The sequence below is a fragment of the Anomaloglossus baeobatrachus genome, chromosome 8 (assembly GCF_048569485.1).
Source record: "Anomaloglossus baeobatrachus isolate aAnoBae1 chromosome 8, aAnoBae1.hap1, whole genome shotgun sequence".
Classification (NCBI taxonomy): domain Eukaryota; kingdom Metazoa; phylum Chordata; class Amphibia; order Anura; family Aromobatidae; genus Anomaloglossus; species Anomaloglossus baeobatrachus.
In genome coordinates this window covers 184,112,114-184,132,799 of record NC_134360.1, presented here as the reverse complement: position 1 = coordinate 184,132,799, position 20,686 = coordinate 184,112,114, and the positions used below count along the sequence as shown (strand labels likewise).

Sequence of the window (20,686 nt, the reverse complement as noted above, 5' to 3'; positions counted from 1 at the left end):
CCTGAGCAATGCATGCCACTAGTTTTTCCATACAGGAGGTATCTTGAAGCTGTCATCACCAACAAAGGCTTTTGTATGTAGTATTAAATAAATTTCAGTAAACATTTTCAATACTTTTTTCCTGTGTAATTTCTCATTATTACACATCACTAAATTTCTGGACATCTATGGTTTGTTTTCTTTCCTTGTGTAGATTGGATGAGTTGTTGTTACCAACACCTGGTGAAAAATTCATGTCAATTGCACCTTTAGAAATATATTTACTTAGAAAAGTGGTGACATGTTCAAAACTTATTTCACCCACTGTATATGAAAACATCCAATATACAAAATATAAACTGTACAACTGCTGAGCAGAATGTAAGTATAATGTCACGATGACTATGGGATAGTGGGGAACTCGGGCTCCTAAGCTGACCCTCAAGCTAGGGGGCCCTATGAAATCCCTAACCTCAGGGATACTCCTAATGGTGGTAAGTCATGACTCTCCTTCCTGGCCCTGCTCCTGACCAGTCCTGATCTGATAACCGCTCCAACTCCCCTCAGGGAGGGACGTGACAGGAGTGTGTTGAAAACTATAGATAAAGACAGACAAGGGAAAACCAAAACTCTGACAGACAGCATGCACACACAAAGGTAAAGACAATAAGAGATTCAGGAGGAAAAACAAGAACGGAAAGGAGGTACAGAACAACAGGGGTAAACTCCACAACTGCTCCAAGCAATAGGCACAACTTAAGCAAAACTTTCGCCAGAGGACACCATACCTCACAAGCCAACACAGTATAGCTGGCATGGGTAGAAGGATTCCACCAGCATAAAAAGGAGGGGAGAAGTTTTGATAGGTCTCCCCCCAACATGTGATTAAAGAAGCAAGCAGAGTAGCAGAGTTTAACTCTTGCTAGCATGACTATGAATCAGCACATAGAATGTCGATGCCCGAGTCTGCCTGTAATGATCCCAGAAACCAGAGAAACCATTGGGTGGAGTGTCAGAATCTGCAATATGATGAACAAAGCCCAATGCAGCCATGACAGTTGGGGAAGTTTGTGCAAAACTCCATGTGACATATAAACTTAAAGTTCTTTCTCCTCAAATTGTCCAATTTGTGTATGACCACCAACCATAACAAGGTGACCTTTCTTTGATGGCGTCCAAACCTTTTAATCTTTTTAAAGGGTGAGTCTTCAAAGACCTTTTCAGTGTTGTGTCCCAGGTTATGCTGCTGGTCTGAAATACAAGCCCTCTAATGCTGGCAGAAGAGGCAGCTTTGCCTCTGTAACAAGGAACTATAGCTGTAAAGGCAAATGGAAGTTTCCAGGGTCCTGCTCGGTGCAGTCTTACTTAAGAGGTAGGGGAGGATACAATATTGCGGACCATGAAATTTTGTAAGCCCTGAGTTGGAGTGGTGTAACCAAGGATAGTTTTAAAAGAAGCTATCATTACAAAGCAACCTATTGTTTAAATCAGGTTTATGTGTTATGTATTTTTAAAACATTTTTAGCATTTTCTTTTTTAAACCATATTTAATTCTCCAGTCAACTATTTTTAATTATAACCTCTTTAGCAGCAGAATGTTATGTGATGGGAAAAAAGGATTGCTTTTGTTGCCCAGTTTCAATATTCTATTTACTGGTAATTAATAAATGCATTTTTTCCATACCTTGTAGCTTCTACCTGACCACTATTAGCAATGTAGAATGGGGATAGTGAGTTGTACTCATCAAAGACGCCCCATCTGAGATGAGCCCATTCATGGACAAAGACTCTTCCTATAACAGAAGCAAGATTCATGAAAGCTGAACACATGCAGAAAGATTACATTTCAACTTGGGAATAATATATACAGATTTAACAATAAGTATACAATACTAATATTCTAAGACAGTAAATTTTAATAAATCATAAGTATAGCCAGCAATTAAAAGACTGCAGAATGATCTATGTTATTTTGCATTCAGTACATTTAAAGAAGAATTGTTGTCAGGTCAAAATTAGCAAGGTTTTGCTTTTATTTTATTCCCTTTACTCCCCTAAGTACTCCATACTTTGTTTTTGTAAATTTGCCATAAAGTTCCAGAGATTCAGGCCTTTTTATTTAGTGCAAATTTTTCTAGTCTCTAACCAGAGGGCGTGGCTCAAGGATCCTCTGGGGCGTGTCTTTAAGCTGCTCTGAATTATTAACTTGTCAGCAACTCCGCTTTGTTAGAGGCCAGGTGTTACATCACCGCCGAAGTCTGCTCCAGCGACTCCTGCTCTGATCGCCGGGTGACGCCGTGTTCCTGCCGCGGATGGTGCTGGTGATGGGAGAGGAGTCGATGCCGGCAGCACCGGTGGGCGCGGGCTCCGATCATCCACTGGGCTGGGTTATCTTGGGATCTGCTGTGCCGCTGGCTGACTGTGGGTGGCATGTGTCTTCCATCTGAGGTTGCCAGTGTTCGGCTAAAGCCAATGGGAAGACACCACACCCTTCTTATTCCCCCTCCTGTCACATGACCACTGCCAGAGATAGTTCTCATTTTCATGGCTCCTGTTATGTCCTATTCTGTTTGGTTATTCCTGTGTGCTGACTTCTGCGTGTTTTCTGACTACCCTCCTGCCTACTGTTTTTGTACCTCGCTGCCCGATCCGGATTTGACCTCTGCTACGTTTGCTGACTACGTCATTGCCTGCCGATTCTGTCCCTGTTCTCCAATTCCTGGTTTGACCCTGCCTGACTACTACTCTCATCGGACTGCAGCCTTCCACAGGTAGTGATCACCAGGGCCCTTTGTAATTCCAAATTCCTGTATAGGGGTTAAAGGGTTTCAGGGTTCTGGGGGTCCTGCTTGGTGAGTGGCTTCCCTCTAGCCTCCCCATTACAGCCCATCTGAGTCTGTGGATCCAGGCAGGCGTTATACCACGACAATTTGCAGTATATAAAATTCCCCTATCTATAGAACCATATGGCAGATTTACAAAAAAACTAAATATAGACTACTCAAAGGAGCAGCGAGAATGAAATAAAAGCAAGACCTGGCTAATTTTGGCCTGGGGACAGGTCCTTTTTAAAGAGGACTTAGTAAATACTTTTATTCCTAGAAAATACCTATAATCGATAGATAGAGATAGAGAACCTGAGGTTTGGTGTTTATTTTTCGTTCCAGACTCAGACTTTACAAAAAAAAAAACAGAGTTCATTTTTCGGTGTTCGGGTGATTTACATATGAACACCACTCATGTGAGCATCGTTGTGCTGGGTACACTCGGTGCTCAGCCCAGTACGAGCCGCTTGCAGTGTTTGATCGGCTCACACTGGAGGTAACAACTGCATGATCATATGTAGTGTGCACCAAACAAAAAAAAATGGAAAAACTCTGCCCACCCGCCCCCGGAAGTGATCTCTTTATGGTTGGCTGCATGTGGGCGGAGACTCACACTGCCCAATCAGTGACTCCCATTTGGGTTCAGGCCAAGTCCATGTCCCAAACCAAATTTTATCTAAAGTCGAGCTGAACTCATCTAACTGAACTTCCACAGGTCCGCTCATCTCTAATAAACATTTCTTAGAATGATCTATTGTGCTGTTCCTCTGTTATTCCTCCTGGATATTTATGAATAATTATGGTCAAAAACACAGGCATTAGTAATTTTTTTAATGTAAAGCAATTATATAAGTTTAATAAGTTTGACTGTAGTTACACAGCAATAGGAAATGCAACTTCATTAATATCTATAAGTGTTGAACAACTCTTTTGATTTACTTGTTGGTGATTGTTACTCGTGCCAGAGACGCTCAAAATAGTATAGTCTGCTGTGATTTTTTTTTTTCCTGTGTACTATAATTGAAGTGAGTTTTGGAAATCTGATTAGTCTTAAATATGTTTGAAAATATTTTTTACTAGTTGTAGTACCCGGGCGTTGCCCGGGATAGTAACTGTCTCTCTTCGAGTTTCTGTCTGTCTCTATCTGTATCAGTTTCTATGTCTGTATCGTCTCTCTGTCTGTCTCTCTCTATCTCTGTGTCTCTCCCTTTCTCTGTGTCTGTCTGTGTCTGTCTGTCTCTCTCTATCTGTCTGTCAGTCTCGTTCCAAGTCTGTCTCTGTCCCCGGCTGACTCTGTGCCAGGCTGTCTCTGTGCCCGGCTGTCTCTTTCCAGGGCTGCATCTTTGCCCATCTGTCTCTTTGCCCATCTGTCTCTTTCCAGGTCTGTCTCTTTCCTGGTCTGCCTCTTTGCCCGGTCTGTCTCTTTCCGGGGCTGTCTCTTTTCCCGGCTGTCTCTTTGCCGGGCTGTCTCTTTCCAGGGCTGTCTCTTTGCCCAGCTATCTCTTTCCAGGGCTGTCTCTTTGCCCGTCTGTCTCTTTGCCCGTCTGTCTCTTTGCCCGTCTGTGTCTTTGCCCGTCTGTCTCTTTGCCCGGTCTGCCTCTTTCCAGGTCTGTCTCTTTGCCCGTCTGTCTCTTTGCCCATCTGTCGCTTTGCTCGTCTGTCTTTTTGCCTGTCTGTCTCGTTCCAGGACTGTCTCTTTCCAGGGCTGTCTCTTGCCAGGGCTGTCTCTTTACCCGGCAGTCTCTTTGCTCTTCTGCCTCTTTGCTCGTCTGTCTCTTTCCAGGGCTGTCTCTTTCCATGGCTGTCTCTTTCCAGGGCTGTCTCTGTCTGTGTCTCTGTCTGTCTGTCTCTGTCTCTCTCTATCCGTCTCACCACTGACATCATATTACCATTTTGTTCCTATAGCAACCACTGACAGTTGCTATTAATGACCTTTAGCTCCCACCTCCATTCAGTTAAATGGAGACATGTTTTTTTGAGTGTAACTGTAAAGGCGTTAAATTTTCCTGTCAAAGCATAGTCTATGACGTTCCCTGAGTCACATGGAGTGTCTGTGCAAAATTTCATGATTGTAAATGCGACGGTGCAGATTCCTTTAGCAGATATACATACATACACACATACACACATACACTGAGCTTTATATATTAGATTTACCTCTGGGTCCATATACTGATAGTAGTTTATCATCTACCAGGAAATCTGGGGTAAAATGAATATATACGCCTTTATCCCCACATTGACCGTACTGTAAAGTGTATGGGTCATCTCCATTTTTCAAATGTGGTGTTGCTATAATAATGTCTGCCTAGTTTAACAAAATATACAAATGAGTGAAAATGTAAATGTACATATTATTCCATAATTAAGTTTCCTTTTTCCTTAAAATGTGACCGTTGTTTTAATTTTTATTACATAAATCAATAGTGCACATGAAAATAAACAACTTTATAATATATCTTGAGAGAAATTAACTTCTTTTTCCTTCTAAATTGATCTTTCCTTCTCAAAATTCTCATTTTCCAAGTAAAATCGGTCTTAAGTGAATACAGATTTTTATATTACTGAGATACCCTGTTTCCCCGAAAATAAGACAGTGTATTATATTAATTTTTGCTCCCAAAGATGCGCTAGGTCTTATTTTCAGGGGATGTCTTATTTTTCCATGAAGAAGGATTCACATTAATTGTTGAACAATAAAAAATGAACACTTATTATACACTGTGCAGTAGTGGTCATCACAAACCAGCATAAACAGACAAACTGTGAATCCTATCAAGAATGTCTTGCTACTGCCATTATTTCCATGTACAACATGCCCTGGTGTTCTGTTCGGTGGGCATGCTTCCAAACAAAAAGTTTGCTAGGTCTTAAGGGTGCTTTACACGAGACGAGCTATCGTGCGATGCATCGTCGGGGTCATGGTTTTCGTGACGCACATCCGGCATCATACACGATGTCGTTTTGTGTGAAACCTCTGAGCGACGCAGTATCGCTCACAAATCGTGAGTCGTGTACTCGTCGCTCAGTTTCATAATATCGTTTATTTTTATTTGTGCCGGTTGTTCATCGTTCCCGTGGCAGCACACGACGCTCCGTGTGACACCACGGGAGTGATGAACTCTGCTTACCTGCGTCCCACGGCTTCCGCCGGCTATGCGGAAGGAAGGAGGTGGGCGGGATGTTTACATCCTGCTTATCTCCGCCCCTCCGCTTCTATTGGCCGGCCGCTGTGTGATGTCGCTGTGACGCCGAACGTCCCTCCCCATTCAGAAAGTGGACGTTCGCCACCCACAGCGAGGTCGCTCAGCAGGTAAGTACGTGTGACAGGGGTTTCACGACTTTGTGCGACACAGGCAGGGGGTTGGTACGATCGATCGTGAAATCGCACGATCGGTCGTCCCGTGTAAAGCAGGCTTTACTTTCGGGGGAGGACTTATATTTAGCAATTCAGTAAAACCTCTACTAGGTCTTATTCAGGGGATGTCTTATTTTCAGGGAAACAGGGTAGGAGATAGCTTCTGTTTCTACCGTAGTTAGGTAGTAGGGGGCATACTCTCTCGCTGTATGTACTTTATTCTTTCATTTGCTATTTTGTACTTTTACTCACTCTGACAACCCTTTCTATCTCAGCACTCCTTCCTTTATGTAGGTATATTGCACTCTACTCTGCCCTCCGGTTCCTTAGGAGGAACGTAAAGCACTCGATGGCCAGTCAGGTAGCAAAGGTCCGAGTTGCCATAGTTTAGTCTGGGCTTAGAAGGTGTATCCAGTATCCACAAAAATTATTCTCCAAAAAATTTCTTAAAAACATACCTTTATTCATGCCATAAAAATATAAATAAAAAAAGATAAATGGCAGACAAATGGGTCAACGCGTTTCAGGCGTGAGCCCTTAATCATGACAACGTCTGAACAGTGGTCTCCACCTTATATACACAAATCTGTAACTCAGATCACCAATGAGAGAAATACACACATATGGCATCAATTAGAAGTTAACAGTGTCTAGAATAGTCTGGGGTTAGGGTTATTCTAACCCACGCAGGAACCACTAGGGACTGCGGGTTCCAAATCTCTAGTCTGTACATGAACCGGCTGAGTCAGTTGTAGTATTTTCGGTGTTTTTCATACTTATATAGTGTGAGTTGATTACACAGTCATAACACTAGGAAGAGAAAGAAGTATATTTGCCTGAAAATATATTAAAGTTACTTATTTTCATGAGTACTATTACGGTAATTTATTAAATAAAAATTAAAACAATGGTTACACTTTAACACAAAATATTGGGTAGAAATATTTTTTTTCCCTGTTAACATTATTCTTTAATTTGGAAAAACATCTAATACTAATAGAAAAAAATAAAAAAGCTAGACTAAGAAGTATACTATAAAATCATATAGTTGACAATATGTTATTCCAAATGTTGTTATTCCAAAAGCTGAAAAGAACCTTGATCTTCAAAAACTTAAAAAGCAACTGCAAGTACACAAAACCTTTAACATTCAATAGAGACATGTCAGAAGTTTTAATTGGTCGGATTTGGGTAAAGAGATCCTCATCGATCATTAACATGAAGGTGCAGAAGTGTTAAAGGGAATCGGTCAGGTCAAAAAAGCATTATAACCTACAAGCAGGAGCATGTGTGAGCTATTAACCCCTTCCTACCCATCCCTGTGTTGTAATAATGTGTAATATGAAAGTAATAAAATAACATTTTATTACTTACATGTTCCCTGAGTAAATGAGCAGGTCTCTAGCCCCTTCGGTGTCGCATCGCCCTGTGGGCATTTGCTTGCTTTCCGTGGTATCATGCCCCTGTGGCCGTGGCTGATGCCATAGATTTACATGAGCGATGTCACCGTCAGCTCCTTCAGAATGTTTACTTGCCAGGTTCAGATGCACGCTGCGCATGTCCGGAACCGCAGGAGTCTTCTGAGCATGCGCAGTGCCCGTCTGAAGCCCCGACAGGGATAGGTAGGAAAGGGTTACTAGCTCACACATGCTCCTGCTTGTAGGTTAGGCCCGTTTCACACGTCAGTGAAAAACACTGACGTTCTTCACTGACGTGTAAAACACGCACATGTCCCTCCGTGTTCCGTGATTCACGGCACACGTGGGTTGTCCATGTGCAATCCATGATCCGTGATTGCATATGGACATTACTCACCTGCTTTCACTGCTGCTGTCCATGGTGCTGATCTCCTCGGGTCTCCAGCGTCCGGCCACCGCTCTGTGCAGCTACTTCCTGGTCGGGTTTTCCTGCCCCTCATGAATATTCATGAGCCAGGCAGAAGCTGCCGAGAACAGAGGCTGCACAGCGAATCACAGGCAAGGTGAGTTGAAAATATTTAATATTTAATATGTCCGTGATTTTCTGGTACATGTTTCACTGATCACACACGGATCACACCATAGTGTGGTCCGTGGGTCATCAGTGATGCCATAAAAAAACTGACATGTCTCCGTGCAGAATCACAGCCACGCGTGAATGCTGCACGGAGACACGTTCAGTGAAAAATCACTGATGTGTGAGCAGACCCATTGATTATAATGGGTCTGCGTATGTCAGTGATTCTGGTACGTTTTAAAAAAAGCACAAACGTACCAGAATCACTGAAGTGTGAAAGGGGCCTTATAAAGCTTTTTTGACCTGACAGGTTCCCTTTAAGCCAAGCAATGTTCTACTAGATGCCTAGTGTAGGCCTCAATATAAAGTCTGTAAATCCAGCTCCACTTTCTGGGCATAGCTGCGCTTGGCTGAGCACTTCTGCCCCTTTCAATGATCCAAGGGAGTATGAGCACTTGGAAGCCACCATACTTTGATATGTCTCAAAGAAATTTCCGTTACACATTTTATGTATTTATATTCACTCAAAAAAATTATTTTTAATGGTAATTAAACAATTTTGAGTTTCCTACCTTATCATATGTTTCAGTTCTTGTTTTGAGATATGCAGAGTTTTTTCTCCAAGTAAGTGGAATTAAGATTTTGGCACTCTGTATGAAAAGTCTGTTTTTTGTGGCCGAGAACATATAGTTTGAGCCCTCTTTTATCATATTCTTGTTAGGATAAATTGTAAGAAGAATAGTTAAAATTCATATAATCAAAATATTATACAACTAGAGCAAAAATGTACATAACGCCATTGTTTAGCGATTATGTCAGTAGTTCGTGGCAGATTGACTGCAGCCCATGAAATGTCCCCCAATGCCTCTTCTGATTGGTAGGGGCGCCATGTCATCATTGTGGCCTGACACATGTATAATGTCACATCAGGTCTACTAATTAAAAAAGTGCAAGGGATACTGGAAGGTAGGAGGATATTCACCAAGCACTGGTCCTGCTGCTACCGAATAATGACATTTCCGCATTTCCATTGGACCTGGCTCTGGAAAATTATTTGGTTCAACTATATAAACAATATACTACTTTTTATTATTATTATTATTTATTGAATATATGTTTATAATTTTATTTAACATAATTAAAAAAAATAATATACATCTTGCAAAGTAATTTTACATTTTTTTTTTTTTAGCGATCTAACATACTGTATATATTTTTACCGAAGCAGGAGGACAAATAGAGTAAAGTGCAAGTAAACAGTTTATTAAGGAACAACTGGAATGAATAAAATCGGCAGCACAACAAGCCGATTGTGCAGATAAATCTGGATCTTGGTACCCCCTTAGGGGTTGTTTCCCTTGCGGCCACTGTCTGGCCTGCAGCAATGTCCTCCGCATTTCCTCCTTCACTTCCGCGGATGGTCTGCGCAGTTTTCATATTCGCCACTACATATCGTGCGGTACCAGCAATGTGGTATATTATGCCACGTGCGGGTGCCGCATGATATATGTGGGCCTTACTAGCAGAGAACTGCGCAGACGTGTGAGGGAGCATGTGAGGGACATTGCTGCTGCCCGGACAGTGGTTGACATTTCCACCTTAAAAACCCTCCCTCGTCATTTTCATGCCGCCTATGACTGTGACCCAATGTCCCTGAAGATCAGGGGCATTGATGTCATACATGGGGGGGCGAGGGGTGGGAATGTACGCAAAGTACTCACCCAGCGCGAAACACGCTGGATCTATACTTTGGGAACATTATCACCAAGGGGGCTTAATGAGCATCTGAGTTTTGCGCCCTTCTTACGATAATCGCCTTCCCCTTTTATCCCCCTGGTTTTTGTGCCTTGTTTTTAATTCTATTTTGTTTACTTTAATTTTCAGATATATTTATTTCTCTTTTTCTGGCACTCAAGTGGAACCTACACTTTTTTGGTATCAGCTGATGGACATGGACATATGGTTTATCTACTTTCCTTCCTTCATGTGCCACATCTGGGATGCTGGAAGCGATACTGAAAACTTGTGCTGCTTTATATGATGTGTCTCCCATTTGTGCCTTCACCGCTTGTAATTACCTTTTCCTTGTTCTATATGTGCGCTCCCGCTTCTCCTCCCCCTGTCTGTGCGAGTGCATCAATGACTTGCTGGCCCGGCCCTGTCGGCGCCACTATCGCCTGCGCGCATGCGCAGATTCCGGGTGACGCGTCCCTGTTTTCCGCGCATGCGCGCTACCGATTTGGGGCATTGACGGCTGACGGCGCCAGGTGCCAGCCGCGATTGGTCCATTCGCGCTGACGCTTTGGGGGGCGGAGCAGCTGGAGCGACAGGGCGCCATGTATAAAAGTACATGGCTGCTCCATGGCGTCCCACCACTCCCCCTGATGAAATGATCCTACCTGCTTGACCGTGAAACGTATTCGTCGGGGCTCTTTTTCCAGGGGGTCTCTGCTGCACTCTAAGCTTTTTGTGCAATCACCATGGGTATGTTTATTTAACTAATCAGGGTCTGTTTGCTCTAATCTGTTGTGTTCTATGTGGTACTCGCTAGCACCACCATGTGGTTCAATTTTGTATAGCTTGGTTTTGCATATTTAATATCGTCACCTTAGAGCTCCTATACTTCTCTGTACTGGTTCTTTTGTGAATTGCTTAAATATGATACTTTTAAATACTATTATGTCAAATATATGTAGCAATTCCTTGTAATGTCAGAGTGTATAATTACTTATTTGCAAAACCCCTATATTTATAATCATTACATGTGGGGTGTTCGAGTTTAACCATTTAAAAGGACCCAGATCTCAGTCTCCTTTTTACATTCTTATATTTGTATTCCGTATCCTTACAATTTTTATCTGCCCAATCGGCATGTTCTGCTGCCGATTTTATTCATGCCAGTTGTTCCTTAATAAACTGTTTACTTGCACTTTACTCTATTTGTCCTCCTGCTTTTGTAATGCCTTGAGTGTGCCTTACAGGTGCCATGTTTTGGTATACCTGTTTTTTTACCTTTCGGTCAATTCTTGTATATATTATATTTTTACCGGCAGAATATTTATCATTTCTTTTTCTATTGAAAAAAAAAAACTAAACACGTGTTCAGATTGTGTTATAAACTACTTATGGATATATTGGCTGAATTATCTGTTTATTAGTTTTTATTACCATGCTATTTAGTTTCAAAGTCTTTCTTTGTAGCCGCAGTAAAATGTTAAGTCAAATAAGGCCAGATTGCTTTCCGGGAAATAAAGCTAGATCCTGGAAGCTAAGTTTCTGTAAGTTATAGCATGGAATATATATAAAATAAGTTTTGGTACCATTAAAAGTCAAGTCCCAAACAAATCATAAAATTGCATTGCCGAAGACAAATTTCAATTATTGCCTTTCAAGGCTAAAATAAGTTAATCATCTCATCTTGCCCTTAGGATATTCACTTTTGTATAAGATTATTTTAACAAATTTGCCCTTGACATTTTCATGAATTTTCTGCAGCTTATTTCTTAACCTCTATCAGTGATTGTTTTGTCTTGTTGGTCTACTAGGCATTGCTCCCACCTAGCCAAAATCCTACTCCACACTGATGAGGGGCAATACCCCGAAACAGCTGTCTGTGGATGGATACCTGGCATTCGTATTTCCCTTGTCATATCTTTAAACTCGTCAAGAGTTGGATGTTGACTAAAGGGGCCACTTAATATGGTGGTTATGATGGTCTCCTAAAAAGAGCCACTCCTTTCCATGTCGAGACTCCTAACAGAGGCTGCATGGACTTTTTTGATTTTCATACTTCCCAGGGGGCAATGCACCTAGGATTTCACTGTGTTGAGCGCCTTTGCTGGCTGCCGGCAGTGTTTTCTCTGGCTGGTCTCCTCGAGATCAGTGATTGTTTTGTCTTGTTGGTCTACTAGGCATTGCTCCCACCTGGCCAAAATCCTACTCCACACTGATGAGGGGCAATACCCCGAAACAGCTGTCTGTGGATATATACCTGGCCTTGGTATTTCCCTTGTCATATCTTTAAACTAGTCAAGGGTTGGATATTGACTAAAAGGGCCACTTAATATGGTAGTTTGGTGGTCTCCTAAAAAGAGCCACTCCTTGGCTAGGTCCTTCCCGAAGGGATATTTGGCTACTTTTCCATTTCGAGACTCCTAACAGAGGCTCCATGGACTTTTTTGATTAACCTCTATTTTAAGGAGATGGACATTTTTCCCCTTTTTTTTTTTTAAATATATTTTTCTGTTGGCTTCTCAAGCATAGACTTGTATTCTTTTCCCCTCTTCAAAAAATACAAACGTTAATATGAATTTCATTTTGCTGTGTCTGTTTTGTTACAATTTTGACATAGTAAATTTCAACTCATGTTATTCTATAATGGCTTGTGGAGACAACCATATTTTCGATCTAAGTAGAATCTGATAAAACATTGGATAGCACTCGGACCAATGTTATTTTATGGAGTTGTGCACAAGTCCTACTTTTTCCTCCGACCAAGTCTGTATGAAGAAAACAAAAATCGCATTTTGCACGAGTTGCCTCCATAAATTGGATTGCACTTGGCCATGTAAGTCAATGAGTCTGTGAAAAAAATTGAACAACATTCGGATGAAATCCAAATGTAGTCCGATTTTCACGGACTTGCAGAATGAGACAGATAGAAATTTATGTGTAAATATATACAGATCCGGCAAAAATTAAGAGACCACTTCCAAATTGTCAGGTTTTCTGATTTTTCTCTTTATAGGTATATTTTTGAGTAAAATGTAAATTGTTCTTTTATTCTATAAACTACTGACAATGTCTCCAAATTTCCAAGCAAAAAAATTTGCATTTATTTTCTGAAAATAAAAAATGGTCAAAGTAACAAAAAAGGCATTGCTTTCCGACTGCAAATAATGCAAAGAAAACAAGTTCATAATCCTTTAGAAACAACAATACCAATGTTTTACCTCAGGAAGAGTTCAGAAATCAATATTTTGTGGAATAATCATGACTTTTAATCACAGCTTTCATGTGTCTTGGCATGCTTTCCACCAGTCTTTCACCCTGCTTTTGGGTGACCTAATGCCACTCCTGGTGCAAAATTGTAAGCAGTTCTTCTTTATTTGATGTTTTGTGACTCTCCATCTTACTCTTGATTATATTCCAGAGGTTTTCAGTGAGGTTCAGGTCTGGAGATTGGGCTAGCCATGACAAGGTTTTGATATGGTAAAGGGTTATTATTAATTGTAATATGGAGGCAGTCATTTGTCACGCTACTTGCCCCTGTGGACTGATTTATATTGGCATCACCACATGGAGCCTAAGGGTTCGCTCGGAAGAGCATGTAAGAGATATTAGGAATGCTGCAATATCCTTAGAGCTTGAAAAATTGAAAACTATTCCAAAACATTTTTTCTACCATCATGCCAGTAACATTTATGATCTATGTATACGTGGAATTGACCACGTCTACATGAGTATTAGGGGAGGTGACATGAAAAAGAAACTCTTACAGAAAGAGACAAGGTGAATTATTACCTTGGAGATAGTCACTCCCCCAGGTTTAAAGAGGCAGTTACAAGTATTTTCTGTAACTAGTTTTGTGTACATTTTATTGGGTCTTTTTGTGGCCATTTTTGTGTGTTTTTAATTTTTGTTTTTAATATTGTGGGTTTATGTTTTCATAGGCCCTCCATCACATTCTTTTTCTATGTTGCTGAGATTCGATAGCAGTATATGGCTGAAATCTCGGACCGGAACAGATACAACTGATAAAGAGCTGCGGAATACAGCTATCTGGCCTACATTACTCTGAAGACTTTCATATATTTTTCATAATTTTTTGAATTTTTTGTATTTGATTCTGACTATAATATATGTATATTTTGATTATGCCTTCAATATGAGACATTAAAATTTTTATGTGTCTCTATAACAGATATTATATTTTTAATGTGTGGATTATGAGGCTTAATTATTATGTTGCTGTTTATTTTTGTGCTTTTTGTCAATAATCTTATAGTCCGTTACAGCCTTAGGTCAGTCACCTTTCATCTTGATAGTCAATTTATCTGTTTATGTTGGATTGACTTTACCTGCTTTCAGATATTTTGGCATGCTACTATGGTGAGTTGGGAGTTGTCTCTTTTACCCTCACCCTTCTATGATGCTTACATTTTACATCAGAGTGGGCGGGATGATACAATATCTCCATATATCTTTTTTACTCCTTGATCAAATAGGGTGCTATTTTTATGTGTCTCCAACTCTTGATGCATTCATCCGGCCCCCACCTCAATGTTTTATCCATATATCCTTGCATTGAGGTGGATGGGCGGCCTAGCATTTTTACACACTTCCCTGCTGTGGCGCGGGCGGTGGGGTGTCTCCATGTTATTGGGAGCTATCTTGTTCCTCCCTTTCTTGGAGATGGGCTCTGTCCTACACTTCGGCGCACGGCGGGCGGGACTATGCTTTTGGACTGCTTCTTCCCGGCACAGACGCGCTGCGTACCTGCGCTGCTCACGTCTCCTGTGGTGGGGCCCTGGTAGTGCTTACGGGCCAAATGGGGGGATGATGCATGTCCTCCGGTTGTTTACACCTGATTCGCTCTGCGTGCTCCGCCGCGGGAGTTGGGTATCATGATGTGGAGCGCGCTGATTTGCCTGTTGGCCTTTGTATATTCACATATAAACCTCAGCACTTTGCACTTTGGCCATGCCTTCTGATGAAGCCACATGTCGAGGCCCCGCCCCTGCAACCTGTCTTGGCTGTTGCAGTGGCGTATATTATGTCTCAAGGTAACAATATGCTGATATGATTATGCCTGGTTAGGGAGGAAGCACTTTTGGGGTGATCTTTATTTATTAATTTGTATATGACACCTCACTCTCCCCCTTGGCTTATGTGATAGTGAATTCTATGTTGTACCTTGGACCAGCAGCTTTTCCTGCCATCAGGTGGCGCGCTTGTGTGCAACTCTATGTCAGGCAATATTTTCCATCTTGATTGCCCTCACTGTCTGTCTCTTGTTCCCTTTTATTATTAATAAAAAATTTTGTATTTCGCCAATAACTTTCTTGGTTCCTTTTTTGTTCAGTGGCCCTTTTATTGCTTACATAATTCTGGGGTAGTCACTGGAGCTTTAGTTTTGTGTCCGATTAAACTCTGATCAGAGTGGGGCTAGGATAATTGATCTGATTTTCTTGGATGAGAGAAAGATGGTCGTGTGACCATGGCCTGAGAGATAGAAATGCAATCACATCACTTCTAATGGGAAAAATTCAACAAAAATGCAGGTGCTAAAACACAATATTTAGTAAAAATCAAAAACATTTTATTGATAAGATCCTGGAAATGGCTATGTTTCTGTAATCAGTTATAGTGTGGAATCTATATAAACTAAGCTTACATAGCATTACACAGTTAAGACGGAAACAAGTCATAAAATTGTATTGCCGAAGACAAATTCCATAACCAATTATTGCCTTTCAAGACTACAATAAAATAGTCATCTCATTTTATCTCTTAAGATATTGACTTTTGGACCAGAATATTTTAATACATTTTCTCTTAACACTTTCAAGACATTAACCAAACTTTCTTCTTAAACTTTATTGCCAGAAGTCAGACACTGTGTGCTCGTTCCCTATTTTTTTTTCCAGAGGATGTGGTGGCTTGCTATTGTGGGTGCAGTCATGGCTGAAAGTGTTGGCACCCTTGAAATTGTTACAGAAAATTAAGTATTTCTCACGGAAAATTATTGCAATTACACGTGCTTTGTTATACACATGTTTAGTTCCTTTGTGTGTATTTGGACAACACAAAAAAAATAGAGTAAAAAGGCAAATTGGACATGATTTCACTCAAACCACCCAAAATGAGCTGTATCCATATCAAATTTTAAATCTAATATATAAAGCTCAGTGTATGTATGTATGTATGTGTATATGTATGTGTGTATGTCCGCTAAAGGAATTTGCACCGTCGTATTTACAATCATGACATTTTGCACAGACGCCCCATGTGACTCAGGAAACGTCATAGAATATGTTTTGATGGGAAAATTTAACCTCGCGCTTTACAGTTACTCTAAAAATCCTGCCTCCATTAAACTGAATAGGGGTGAGAGCTGCAGGCTATTAATAGCAACTGTCAGTGGTTGCTATAGGAACAAAATAAACTGTTAGTATAAGAAGCTTATGTGTGAGGTAATATGATGTCGGTGGTGAGACGGATAGAGACAGACAGAAAGAGACAGACAGAGACACAGGCAGAGACACAGACCGAGACAGACGTGGAAAGAAACAGACAGAGACAGATGGGCAAAGAGACAGATGGGCAAAGAGACAGATGGGCAAAGAGACAGATGGGCAAAGAGACAGACCTGGAAAGAGACAGATGGGAAAAGAGACAGACAGGAAAAGAGACAGACGGGGAAAGAGACAGACGGGGAAAGAGACAGACGGGGAAAGAAACAGACGGGGAAAGAAACAGACGGGGAAAGAAAGAGATGGAGAAAGAGACAGATGGGAAAAGAGACAGACATGGAAAGAGACATCCGGGCAAAGAGACAGGCGGGCAAAGAGACAGACGGGCATAGAGACAGACAGGCAAAGAGACAGAAGGGCAAAGAGACAGCCCTGGAAAGAGGCAAACGGGCAAAGAGACAGACGGGCAAAGAGACAGACGGGCAAAGAGACAGACTGGCATAGAGACAGCCAGGCAAAGAGACAGCCGGGCAAAGAGAGAGCCGGGCAAAGAGACAGCCGGGCAAAGAGACAGATGGGCAAAGAGACAGACGGGAAAAGAGACAGTCCTGGAAAGAGACAGCCCGGGAAAGAGACAGATGGGCAAAGAGACAGATGGGTAAAGAGACAGCCCTGGAAAGAGACAGCCCTGGAAAGAGACAGCCCTGGAAAGAGACAGCCCTGGAAAGAGACAGCTGGGCAAAGAGACAGCTGGGCAAAGAGGCAGCCGGGCAAAGAGACAGACGGGCAAAGAGACAGATGGGCAAAGAGACAGACGGGCAAAGAGACAGACGGGCAAAGAGACAGACGGGCAAAGAGACAGCCGGGCAAAGAGACAGCCGGGCAAAGAGACAGACGGGCAAAGAGACAGCCCTGGAAAGTGACAGACCTGGAAAGAGACAGACGGGCAAAGAGACAGATGGGGAAAGACACAGCCAAGAGACAGCCTTGGAAAGAAAGAGACCGGGAAAGAGATAGCCCTGGAAAGAGACAGCCGGGCAAAAAGACAGCCGGACAAAGAGACAGACAGGCAAAGAGACAGATGGGCAAAGAGACAGACAGGCAAAGAGACAGCCCTGGAAAGAGACAGACGGGGAAAGAGACGGCCCTGGAAATAAACAGACCGAGAAAGAGACAGCCCTAGAAAGAGACAGCCCTGGAAAGAGACAGCCGGGCAAAAAGACAGCTGGACAAAGAGATAGACGGGCAAAGAGATAGACAAGCAAAGAGACAGACAGGCAAAGAGACAGCTCTGGAAAGAGATAGCCCTGGAAAGAGACAGACGGACAAAGAGACAGACGGGGCAAGAGACAGACGGGGAATGAGAAAGACGTGGAAAGAAAGAGACAGACAGACACACATATAGAGACAGACAGAGATAGAGACAGACACAGAGCTGGAGACAGATAGACTGATACAAATATAGAAAGAGAGATAGAAACAGACAGACAGAGACATAGACACAGACAGACAAAGAAAGGTACAGACAGAGAGACAGACAGACAGTGACACACAGACAGAGACTGGGAGACAGACATAGAGACAGTTACTATCCCGGGCAACACCGGGTACTACAGCTAGTAGAAAATAAATGTGAACTTTTATTCCATTCATATAGTTTTGTTTTCCCTTCACTGGATCATTTTTTCCTCTTCAATTGTGGTGCTTCATATCCAAGCGGCAATTTGTTTTTCCTGGACAAAATTGTTGGCACCTTCAACTTTGGAATAAATATCAGCATTCCACCACTTGCTATAACTATCAACAAGCTTCTTACACCTCTCAACTGAAACCATTTGTCTTTTGCAAACTGCTCCAGGTCTCTCATATTTGAAGGCACCTTCTCTCAACAGCAATTTCTCGATCTCTCCACAGGAGTTCAATGGGATTTAGATTCAGACTCATTGCTGCCACTTCAGAACTCTCCAGCTCTTTTTTTCCCATCCATTTTTCGGGGCTTCTTGAAGTGTGTTTGAGGTCATTGTCCTGCTGGAAGACCCATGACCTAAAACGCAAACCCAACTTTCTGACAATAGGCACTACATCGTCATCCAAAATCCTTTGATAATCTTCAGATTTTGTGATGCCTTGCACACTAAGTGCCAGAGGCAGAAACAAAGTCCAAAACCCCTCCATCATATTTGACTGTAGGTCCTGTGCTCTTTTCTTTGGAGGCCTCATTCCGTTTTTTGGTAAACTAGAATATTGTGCACCACCAAAAAGCTCTCTCTTGGTCTCATCTGTCCACAAGAAACTTTTCCAAAAAGATTTTGGCTTACTCGCGTATATTTTGGAAAACTGCAGTCCAGCTTTTTTATGTCTGTGTCATCAGTGGGGTTCTACTGGGGCTCCTGCCATAGAGTTTCATTTAATTGAAATTCGGATGGATAGTTTGCGCCGAAACTGATTCACCCTGAGCCTGCAGGACAGCTTGACTTTCTTTGGAACTTGATTGGAGCTGCTTATCCATCATCCGGACTATCCTGCATTGGAACTTTTCATCAATTTTTCTCTGCTGTCTATGTCCAAGGACATTAGCTATAGTGCCATGGGTTGTAATGTTCTTGATTATCTTGAGCACCATGGATAAAAGGACATCAAGATCTCTGGAGATGGACTTGTAACCTTGAGTTTGTTATTTTTCAACAATTTTTGTTCTCAAGTCATCAGACAGTTCTCTTCTCCTCTTTCTGTTCGCTATGCTTAGTGTGGCGCACACAGACACACAATGCAAAGATTTAGTTAACTTCTCCCCTTTTTATCTGGTTTCAGGTGTGATTTTCAGATTGCTCACACCTGTTACTTGCTCCAGGTAAGCTTGAAGGAGCATCACATACTTGAAACAAAGTTGTTTACCCACAATTTTAGAAATGTGCCAATAATATGGGAGGTTTTGTATGAAATTATGTCCAATTTCACTTTTTTTTCCCATTTTTTTGTGTTGTTTTAATACACACAAAAGAATAAAACATGTATAACAAAACATGTTTAATTGCAATAATTTTCTTTCTGAAATATTTCATTTTTTGGAACAACTTTAAGGGTGCCAACACTTTCAGCCATGACTATATATGTACTCCTGATTTGACATTTAGTGTAGTAGTATTTTGTTGGTAAAACAAAGTAATCAAAAATGATGTTGGATATAAATAAGGTTTCAAAACTTTGCCTACATCTAAAGGGAAAACAGCAATTTAAATATAGATAAATAACTAAAGAAAACAGTGTTTCATTGTTTTTTTTTCAGGGTTTTAAAAAATTCCATGAATTTTAAGTGTTTTTGTAAGCATTTCTCTTTTTAATTGTTTTTGTTGTTTCTTTTCCTTTTGACACATTTCTAACTTAAGCCCTTTTGATGAATTTTCAAGTCATTAGGAAAATATGAGGCTTATTAAGCACACTTTTTTTTATTCATTAATTAACTAATTTATTTATTTATTTCCTGTCCGTTTCTCTCCCACAGACCTTGATTACTTTTTTTCTCCACTTTAAAAAAAATTAATGTGTTAATTTGAATTCCAGTTTTTGTTGCGTTTTTTGTTACAGTTTTGACATTATAAATTTCATCTTAATTCTATGATAAATAGAAATGGAACCACATGACTTCTAATGTGAAAAACGCAATGAAAAGGCAGGTGATAAAACACATCATTTTGAAAAAAAAACTGCAAAAATACACAAAATATAATAAAAAAAATTCATAAAGGAGCTGACAAGGACAAAAAAAAAAAACCAAAAAACATTTTGCACTAAAAGCTGTAGACAAAAATTGGGCATGAAGGTTCCCTTATAACGGAAAAGTGTAGGTGAAATCAACAATACGTTAATACCAATTTCTTAGATTCTTACCTGTAAATTTTCAACAATTTTTTGATTTTCAGGTATTCCTGGGTGGATTGCAAGGACAATATCCTGGTATCCTCCATTTTTTAGCTGCACTAGAGAACTGCTGCCTATGGAAAGCACGTGGAATAGCAAAGATAAATAGAAAATGACGCGGCACGCCATCTCACTTCTTTTACTCTCAATTCTTACGCTAAGTGCCTAAAAAACCTATTTATACTGCCATTTCTTTATCAGCAGCTCTATATGGACCTTGTTACTGTAGATTATTTTTCCTTCCATATTAGTGTTTGTAATACAGTGATTTGTAACTTATTATTAAAAGTCAGCAATTTGCCATTGTAATAAGGAAATGAATTATCAAAGAACAGGAAAAATTAGATTTATGAGGAGAGAGGATAGTTTAGTCACAGAAGCTATGGGTTCTTTATATTGCCGTGTTTACAACTCTG

At 41.0% G+C, this 20,686-nt stretch overlaps 1 protein-coding gene across 2 annotated transcripts in view; it reads right to left on the bottom strand.

The window, feature by feature from the left end:
- Window positions 1-20,405, bottom strand: part of LOC142250154 (calcium-activated chloride channel regulator 1-like) — an 80,540-nt gene extending 60,135 nt beyond the window's left edge. For both annotated transcript variants that reach the window (XM_075322288.1, XM_075322287.1), the window contains exons 1-4: window positions 20,241-20,405; window positions 8,730-8,870; window positions 4,962-5,112; window positions 1,664-1,772 (exon numbers count right to left, since the gene is read on the bottom strand). In XM_075322288.1, the coding sequence (XP_075178403.1) occupies window positions 1,664-1,772; window positions 4,962-5,112; window positions 8,730-8,870; window positions 20,241-20,399 (560 nt within the window). In that variant the 5' untranslated portion in view covers window positions 20,400-20,405. The remainder of the gene's footprint in view (window positions 1-1,663; window positions 1,773-4,961; window positions 5,113-8,729; window positions 8,871-20,240) is intronic.
- Window positions 20,406-20,686: the final 281 nt, after the last annotated feature.